Raw genomic sequence first — 10,097 nt, forward strand, 5'->3', positions numbered from 1 at the left:
ACAATGTACACACAGGTAGACTATGTTAGTTACAATGTACACACAGGGAGACAATGTTAGTTGCAATGTACACACAGGGAGAGTATGCTAGTTACAATGTACACACAGGTAGACTGTTAGTTACAATGTACACACACATAGACTATGTTACTAATATATAGGCCTACCTCACAGGTATATGTGTGTATACGTAAACATTGTATTTGATCTGATTATTTCCCTCTGTATTCAATAGAAGTTAGCACATGTTTGTGACCTCCTGAAACAGATCCAGGCATCCTGCTGGGCTAGCAGAGTACTCAAGGCCTTTCCTCACTGCCATAGACAGATTCCCATGCCAAGGCAGGACTCAGGCCCCATTCCCACCCCCACCTCCCTTACCTTCAGCCCCAGACGCCTTCTTCTCAAAGGCTGTGCTCAGACGCTCAAGTACCATGCTGTCACTGGAGCCTTCCACCCGGACTTCTTCATCTAAGATCCAGAAGAGGCCCCCAGCATCCTCAGAACCTCTTCCAGCTGGTAAGTGGACCTGGTGGGAGATCAAGTGTAGGCCGAGAGTCGGTTCTGGGTATCTCTTCCCAGCCCTCAGGACTAAGCATGTCTAGTGGAGCCTGTGAATCTGTTCAGCCCCTGCTCTCAGTACCGAAGCCAAGCACTGCCTGCAAAGGGTCTGATTCCTCCCTGTCTTCATCTTTAACTTTTGGATGCCCTTGGACAACCTACTGTATCCCTCTGAGCCTTGTTTCCTCATGTTTAAAATGGAGCCTGGAAAGATCTTCCCCTGAGGTCTGCCTTGGGGATTTAAGAAAGGTGTGCCTGCTTGTACACACACAGGGAGCTGGAGTGTGTGTGTGTAGCCAGCCTGCCCCCATCACTCTGTCTTAGAAGTCTTGGTATTTCATTATACCGAGATCTCAGGGAATAAATTTAAAGAGACAAGCACTCAAGGAAAATTTTAGAGAGCATGGACTTTGAGTCCATAGCAGACATGGAGTTTTAAAGCTAGCCATAGCAACCTTCCGGGAAACCTGTGAGTTTGCATTGGCACACAAGGGAGGCCTGGTGAGGTTTGAGATGGCATGAGAAAACAATGGGCTGAGGAGTGGTGGGGAAATGAGGCATGGTAACATCAGGACCCTGGATGACTAGGGCCCTGGGATGCCCAGCGCTTGGGGCTCTCAGTGCTGAAGCAGGGGCTCTGGAGGCCTTTCTAGCTCCAAAGCTGGAGAAGGCAAGAGAAACATCCAAGGTCCTATGATAAGTCCTAGGGGCAAAGCCTAGAGGACCCTTGAACTTCCTCACCGGGGTTAAGATGGACAGCTGGCCCATCCTCAGGAGAGGCTCTCAGAAGCCACACCTCAGGGCCCTCTGACCATTACACTCTCCCAACTGACGCTTCTGGATAGATGGATAAGAAAGTCTATAGTGAGAATAACTCAGACCTGCTAACAGGAGTCTTTGACACAGAGCCACTCCCTAGGACTATGGGGGAGGACGCACCACACGGGGAGTGTGGCACACTGTGATCAGCAGGAGCTGTGCCAACCATCCTTGGTCAGCAGGAGACAGGATGAAGGAGTGCAGCATGCCCTCCTAAGGCAGGAGAAACACCACTGACAGGATGCTTCTTGTCACACTCGGTGACAACTGCTCTCTGTACGACGTTTCCATGAAGTCATGCCTACTCAGAGAAACATGCTCTGCCCGCTTTAGTGAAGGACAAAGTGAGGCTGGGAGAAATAAAAAAGATGGGCTTGAGGGAACCAAGGCTAAACCGACTAAGCCCAGACTGCTCCGTAGCCTTAGAACGTTCACACCAAAAAGAGAAGGGCAAGAAAAATAAAACAAAAAATTCAGGGTCACAGGTCAAAGGTCAGTGACAAGTGTGAGCTGGGGTACGCATCAGCAGGTTCTGGGATGAGAGTGATGTCTGAGTGAGACCTCTCCCACAGACGACTGTCTGTCTCTGAGGTCATCTCCTCCCTCAAGCCTCTGCAGCCAGCATTTTCATCAGAATCCAGATGGCTTCAGGTGGGAGCTGTTGGAGCCCCAGACAAGGCCTCTGATCAGCTCACACATGTCTGTCGTAAGGCAGTTCCTCGGAACAGAGCTGAGTGTCGGGTCTTAGGCCCCAGGGTGTTTCCATGTTCACACCTCACACCTGTCAACATCTCTGACCATCCCTGGGGAATCCAGGTGCACAGAATTTGGAGAATGGGCATCTCAAAGCCTTATGTATACTGCAGTTTCATGTCTGAGAGCCACAAGTTTCTGGGTCCCTTCTTACCTGAGAGGGGTTCTGATCCACTACAGCCACCGTAGTTCCCGGGGAGGACTCTGGGAGGTCAAAGGGCACGGGAATGCCTTCCTGAAATTTGTAGGAAGTAACCATTAGTCCTCTCTGTAAGCTCAGTGGTTGGAAAAAGGACAGAAGGCTCCATCACTAGTAAGCCGTTCTTTCAGAGTTAGTTTTTAAATCGTGGTGAAATATGCATGTACCCAGAAGTGGACCACGGGCGCCAGTGCCATGCTCAGACCAAAGAGACTTGTGAGCAATAGCAAAAAGATCTCTGATGCCAAGGCTTCAAGGCAGTTTATTCTATAGACGTATTATCCCCAATAAAAACAGATACACAAGTATCAGTCTCAGTTTTCCGTGGGATAAAATCAAGGATCAGAGAAGGTGGTTAAGTTTTCTAAGGCCACACAGCCAATCCACCAGAGTCAGAGTCAGGCTTCCCAACCTATAATTACTTGTGTCTGATCCATGTTGGCCACAACCAAAGGAATGACTGGGATTCCTGTGCCAGTTATACTACAAAGAGCAAGATGGCTGCTTCTATCACCTGCCCAGGGCACTCACTAGAGGAGCATCTGGGGTCCCAACCTCGTTGTCACCCAGGAGGTAGACACACAGGGTGGTCATCTGGATACATTCTCTTTGTGACCTACTGGGGCTTGTGTACTCCTCTGTGCTGACGGTTTGAGTGTGTCCCCTCGGACGGTCAGCATGGGAATATGAAGAAAGGGGCCGTTCAGAGGTGACTGGGCCCTGGTGGTTCACAAGTAAATGGTTTACGGGGTGTGGCTCAGTGCGTGTACCTGTTACTCTGCTAGAAATGGCTGCTGTCCTCCAGAGGGAGCGCTCAGCCTTGTGTCTACACAGCAGCAGCTCCTGAGAGGCCGTCTGCACCAAGGCAGCAGTGGAGAAAGCCAGAGATGGAGCAAGGTGCTCTGTAGGCGACTCAGGCCACGTGGGGTGGATCTTCACCCGCCCCTGTTTAGCCTCACCCCTGGACACAGGCCTGGGAGGCCCCACCCACCCCTGTTTAGCCTCGCCCCTGGACACAGGCCTGGGAGACCCCAGCCCAGCTGACACACACCTCTTTGTATCTCTCCAGAGTAGAGACAAAGGTCCTGTGGTAGAACAGCAGCTGCAGACGTTCCTGGGCATAATTGCAACACAGCTCCTCGAAGGTGGCCGCCCGGTCCTTGCCCTGGTGCCGAGGATTTTGAAAGCCTGGAGTGTCGACCACCATGATGGAAGCCATAGACAGATGGTGGGAGGAGAAGGATCTGGGGAGAGAAGGGTGGGGTTCCGAGCTAATGTGGAGTCTGCTGGGTCAAGCCTCCCTTGTAGCAGAGACAGAGAAACTGAGGCAGCAGTCTAAGGGAATTTGGAGATCTGGTTTCATATCTAAGCTCATCATTTACAGGCTGTGTGACCCACCGACCCCTACCCCAGGGAAGTTACTTAACCTCTCTGAACATGACTTCCCCCAGCTGTTAAACGGTGACAGGGGTGAGCTGGTCCCCAGCTGCAGTAACAGAACTGGGGGTTTAAGGGTCAATGCCAGCCCAGATGTGAGGATGTGGCAATCTTTCAGCAGATGTGATTTTTCCATCAGGCCCCAAGTCAAAAGCCGCCTGATAATGTCCCTCCCTTTCCCTGGGACAAACCGCAGTTGAGAAACCATTTTGTGCATATTTTATAGAGTTGCTTTTTTTTTAAGCTATCACCTCCTCGGATGTTTCCAATGCTTCTGTCAAGGGTGAACAGCCTGGGCTACTCCAATCAAAAGACAAGACAGGATGGAAAAATTCTGAAGCAGTCCCTAGCGGGCCGACATCCCACTCTGCAACAGAGGGGCTGTGTGTCTCTGGGGATCGGTCTGACCTCTCTGATGCTCAGCTGTGAGATGATTAAAGGTAGAAACTAAGTCCAAAGGCTTCTGGGAGAAGGGGACATGACAGCACACCCATTGCTGTGACTACACAGCTTGCCCTGTGATTGGTGCTCAGCCCAAGTCCTCGGCCCTCATCATTGCCAGCGACATCTGCAGTCAGATCTAGAGAGCATGCTTTGAACCTTAGTTCTCACATCTGTCTGTGAAGATTTTTCTATCTATAAAAGCAGGTCAAGTGGGGACCAGAGAGAGTGGGGCCTGGAGTGAGCAGGGATCAGTGCGAGTGGGGACCGGAGCAAGAGGGAGAAGGGAAGGGGGGGGGCTTATTATTAAAGAAAAAAGAAAAAAAAGGCCAGGTAGTGGTGGCGCACGCCTTTAATCCCAGCACTTGGGAGGCAGAGGCAGGCGGGTTTCTGAGTTCGAGGCTAGCCTGGTCTACAGAGTGAGTTTCAGGACAGCCAGGACTACACAGAGAAACCCTGTCTCAAAAAATCAAAAGAGAGAGAGAGAGAGAGAGAGAGAGAGAGAGAGAGAGAGAGAGAGAGAGGCAAAGAAGGAAACAAAGAAACAATGAAGCAGGGTCAAGTAGGATAGCCGCTGCCATGGGGACCACCATGAGAAGAGGGGGAGGTTGGAGAGGCAGGCACCTGCTAGAGCCCATAACCAGGCCTGGTGACCCTCCCTCTCATCAAGGCCTCTGTTGTGGAAATGCTGGCCTGCCATCCAGGCGAGGTGGCCTCTCTGCCACAGTTCACGCTCAACTCTGAGTGCAGCCCTCCCTTCCTTTAAACACAGCAATCCCCTGGCTTCTAGATAAGGCGTCTGTGCTCCGATGGATGGTAATTACTCAGACAGAGATAGAGGCAGTTGATTCCAAGGTCCCGGTGACTGGAGATCCCGGCTGCTCGGTTGCTACGCAGCAGCTCATCCCTTAACAGGATTCAGAATCCTGATTATGTTGTGCGCTCTTGCAGAGAGGGGGCACCCCCTCCCTGTGCTCCCCAAGGGCCAGGCTGGAACTGCTCAGTGGGTTTCTGAGGAGGCTAGGCTGAGGGCAGCCCTGGACTGCCGCCCACAGGCTACCCTACCATTCTGTCCTTCATTCTGTCCTTCTTGTCCCCGACACTCAGCAGGAGAAGTTAGAAAAAATCATTGACAAGGGCCACTGGAAGACAGCAGCAGATGATAGCATCTTGCTGGCTGATTCCTCCCACCCACCACACACACACCTCCCTCTGTCTCACCTGCACAGTGGGCTACTATGAGCAGTACCACCACAAGGCAGGTCAAATCGCTGTGGCCATCCCCAGTTCTTAACAGCTGTCCCTAAATCTGTAACTTTACTGATGTGCGTGGGAGGGGTGAATATGTGTGTGCATGTGTGTTTGCATGTGTGTGTGGGCTGAACATGTGTGTGCACATGTGTGTGCATGAGTATGAGGGGTATGAACATATGTGTGAACATTTGTGGGGGTGAACATGTGTGTGCACATGTGTGGGGGTGTGAACATATGTGTGTGCATGACATGTGTGCACATGTGTGTACATGTGTGTGAGGGGTGTGAACATGTGTGTGGACATATGTGGGGTGAACATGTGTACATGTGTGTGCATGTGTGTGTTGGGTGAACATGTGTGTGGATGTGTGGGGGGGTATGAACATGTGTGTATGTGCATGTGTGTGCATGACATGTGTATGTACATATAGAAGCCAGAGAATCTTGTCATGTGTCATCTGCCATTGCTCTTTCCCCCAACTTTTTGAGGCATGGTTTCTCACTGAACCCGGAGCTCAGATGCTTTGGCTCATCAAATGATCTGCCGTCCTTCACCCCCACCCCCAGCGCTGGTATTACAGATGTGTGACGCTTTCAAGTGAGTACTGAGCTCTGAACTTTGTTCTTTTGACTTTAGAGGGGGAGAACTCTGCCCACTGAGCTGCACTCTAAGTCACTGCTGTTGGCATTTCACAATGAGAAACTTATTTCAAGAAATTGCTTGCTTCTTCTAATCTCACAATAAATCCCGAGGAAATAGCCACTTTAGAGTTGTGGAGACCAGAGAGGTAAACAGACTTGGTGAAGTCACACAGCAAGGGTGGGATTTAAGCTCAGCTCTGCCACCTTTGAAGCCCTTCCTCTGTTCAAAGTATGCCACTCCACAAGATGGCCCTGGTTTGTCCCCACTAAGCACTGCAAGAGGCCTGGCCTCAGCCTGTCAAGAACACTGTTACCTGTTGATGAGCGAGACCACGGCCACGAAGAGTTCTTGATATAGGCCAGAGGCCATCCCTTCCACACACTCCACACCTGTCATCTTCAGCCCTGGTGTGGGGAGACAGAGAATGATCGGTAATTGGAGGTCATGACCTCTCCCGGGGTCAAGGGGCATCAACACCAAGTAATCAGGGTCACCAGAGTGAGGAGACACTCACCCTGTGCTCAAATAATGTGTCCATACTTTTAGAACGAGGTACAAACATCCATGGTCCTTATTTTAACCTATGCCTTCATTAAGAGGCTGGGTATGCTGAAGGAAGGACCCATCTCGGGTTGAGGAACAGGATGGAAACATATTCATTTCGCCTCTTTCTCTAGAAGGAGACACAGGATCTATTCTCTCCTAAGATTTTACTCAGATGAGATGTTCTGAGAAACAGAGCAGTCTGGCTCTGTTTGAATTGTTCGTTTGAACTGGCCAGAATCACTTTGTTTTGATAACTCCCTAATCCAGGTAGAGAAAATAACCAGGACTAATAATGGCCAGATAACCGGGACTCTGTCCACGCAGAGGTGCAAGTCGGGCACAGAACAGTGGGAGAGGATAGAGAACTCTCTTGGAGAGAGTTCTCAGGTTCCTCTCCAGTGCTAGAGGATTGGAAAGACTAGCAGGCCTCAGACTTGACTGAACACAGGGCCACAAACACGTTTCACTAAAGCAGCCGGTCTTGATGGGGCTGTGCAGAGGAGAACGGCCAATCATATCTCATGACCTTCCACCTAGTTCCCATCACAGAATTAGAATTCATTTCCCCTCAAGACAAATACTTCTGCTTGCACATTCTAGACAGCCTGCCCACTGCCCTTCCCAAGCCTTCCCTATCCCTCCTTTATCTCCATCCCCACCCTGGGCTGTTGCTAGGCAACCCAGGGCCTCACAGTATTGATCTGAGGCACACAAGTCCCCTGTCTGCTTAATGTCTGTCTCTGAGACCTTTGCTGGACAGACCAACTCAGACTCAAGAAGCACTGTCTCTCTGTCTTGTATGTGTGTGCTTTGCACCTATCTTTTTATACAGGGGCACACATGTACATGTGTCTGTGTGCGTTAAGGGGTTACATGTTTGTGTAGGTGTGTACATGTGTGTGCACAGTGCTCACTTACGCACTCGTGCTCTATACAAGCATCTGTCTGTGCGCGTGCACGCATACACAAACATGCAGTTCATATGTGTGGTGTGCTACAAATAAGAGGAAACAGCAGAGCACAGGCCCACACATGCACTTATGTGCACACCTGTGTATTTATTTATGTTTAAGCCCATGTACTTACTTATGTGCACGTCCATGTATGTATTTATGTACACATCCATGTATTTATTTATGAAACAGAAGAGTCGTCCACCTTACTGGAAGGTAGACTGCTCCAGGGACCTCCAGGGCCAAGACGCTTGTCCCCTGGAGTTAGGTCAAACAGACCCCCATTATCACCACAAGTCCTGCCGTCTGACAAAGCGCTGTTTGCAGAGAGTTCTCAGGCTTCCTGTGGTCCTAGGGCTGTGATCACCTCCATATTCTGTGGGCACAGCCTCAGAACCCTGCAGCGACACTCTGGTGGGTACAGACTTCTCGTCCAGCTGCCCCTTGGGCTTTCTGTGTCACATCAGTGTCTACCCTAGATCCAGCATCTGCGACACCATCCCACTCCCACTTCCATGTTTCTGGTCCAGCATGTCCCCTTTTGTCTATTGACCGTATGTGTCTGTATGTTGGGGGTGGTGTTACATGCTCATGTAAGTGTGTGAGTGTACACATTCAAGTGGATATATACAAGTGTGTGAGAATGTGTGCATGCATGTGTCTGTGTGTGTTGGGGGGTTACCTGTTTTTGTGGGTGTATATATATGCACACATGTAGGCATGTGTGCACAGGTATGTGTGAGTGTGTGTACATGTGTGTATTAAATGTTTGTGTGTATGTTTATGAGTGTGTATGTGGATGTTTATGTATATGTGTGTGTATGAGAGTGTGTACATATGTGTGGCTGCATGATTGTACATATTTGTGTGAGTATGTATACATATGTGTATGTGCATTTGTGTATGAGTGCATGTACATGTGTGCATGCATGTGTGTATGTCCCTGTGTGTACATGTGTGTATATGCATGTTTATGTATATGTACATGTGTGTACATGTATATATGTGTGTATGTGCATGTGTGTATATACATGTATGTATATGCATGTTTGTGTGTATGAGCATATTTGTGTGTGTGCATACGCATGCTCGTGCACATGCACACATGCATGCGGTGCCAGAATGTGACACTGGCACCTCACCCCATCACTTTGTCCCTTGTTTTTTGACACAGGCCTCTCACTGAGCCCAGAACTCGCTCAGTATCTCTGCCTCCTCAGTGCTGACATGCACTGCTTTGCCCAGTTTTCAGGTGGCTTCTAAGGATCCAAACTCAGGTTCCCATGCTTGCATAGCAGGGACTCTCCACACTGAATCACATCCCAGCCCTGGTCTGTGATTTCCACAGGTTCTCAACTTCTCCACCTAGTTGCTGCTCAGCTTTCAACACTTCCAGCGAGCAAGGAAAGCCACACCCTGCCCCGTTAAGCCTTTTCTTCAGCTTCTCTGTGTGCCCTCCATCCTCTCCCCATCTCCCTCTCAGTCCTCGGCACTCCAGCCTTGCTCTCACCCCTCACACAGGTAGGTCTGCCTCCCCTGTCTGTCAAGATCTCACAAACACAACCCATGCTGGAAATGCATCAGCCCTGGACGATCCCTGAATGTCCTATCTCCCCACATGGAGGACCCTCCCAGGTCTCAGCAGCCTCCTTGGCTCCTGACCAGAGTGAACTATTTGACCATAAACACCAGACAGGGAGGAATGATTTTCTTATCCACCAATGCAGGCAATTCCTGGCACTCGCGTATGTGCACAGAACTGTCAAAGTCTTAATAAACACAAGAAAACACGGACAAGTGTGGAATGCAGCTACTAATGCAGCCCCAGAAAGATAATGACCTCCACAGTGTAGGCTTGAGGACTTGATACCTGAGCAGGCTTCGTTGTCCTGCAGTCCCTGGCGCTGCGGCCCTGACGTCATCTGCTCGATAATCTGCCGTAGATGGTGCTTGAAGGTAGCCGTGTTCAGTTCCTCGTAATCACAGCCCAGGGCCTCAGCAGCGTGGTTAGCCCACTCAAACCGCATGAACTGCTTCCGGCCCACTGCACAAAGGATGAGGAAGAGATGAGTGGCGAGATGCCGGGCATGGGCTAGCTGCACGCCTTCAGGAACACCTCAGGGAGTCTAGCCGCTTCACACTTTTTTTATTTAAAGCCATTAAAGATAACATAGAGAAACACCTTAAATGGAGATAGGGTAGAATTGGAATATATCCACCCATGTATGCATTTATGTGCACACCCATGTATGTATCTATGTGCACACCCATGTATGTATTTATGTGCACACCCATGTATGTATTTGTATACACACCCACGTATGTATTTATGTGCACACCCATGTATGTATTTATGTGCACACCCATGTATATATTTATGTGTACACACATGTATGTATTTGTATGCACACCCACGTATGTATTTATGTGCACACCCATGTATATATTTATGTGCACACCCATGTATGTATTTATGTGCACACCCATGTAT

At 49.8% G+C, this 10,097-nt stretch overlaps 1 protein-coding gene across 1 annotated transcript in view; it reads right to left on the reverse strand.

The window, feature by feature from the left end:
- The window catches only part of Myo18b (myosin XVIIIB), a 199,489-nt gene that overhangs the window by 150,459 nt on the left and 38,933 nt on the right, over positions 1-10,097 (reverse strand). Inside the window, exons 12-16 of the mRNA XM_028765526.1 lie at positions 9,477-9,650; positions 6,421-6,511; positions 3,384-3,576; positions 2,288-2,368; positions 382-529 (exon numbers count right to left, since the gene is read on the reverse strand). Of these exons, the coding sequence (XP_028621359.1) occupies positions 382-529; positions 2,288-2,368; positions 3,384-3,576; positions 6,421-6,511; positions 9,477-9,650 (687 nt within the window). The remainder of the gene's footprint in view (positions 1-381; positions 530-2,287; positions 2,369-3,383; positions 3,577-6,420; positions 6,512-9,476; positions 9,651-10,097) is intronic.

The sequence above is a fragment of the Grammomys surdaster genome, unplaced genomic scaffold (assembly GCF_004785775.1).
Source record: "Grammomys surdaster isolate TR1022 unplaced genomic scaffold, NIH_TR_1.0 164, whole genome shotgun sequence".
NCBI classification, from domain to species: Eukaryota; Metazoa; Chordata; class Mammalia; order Rodentia; family Muridae; genus Grammomys; species Grammomys surdaster.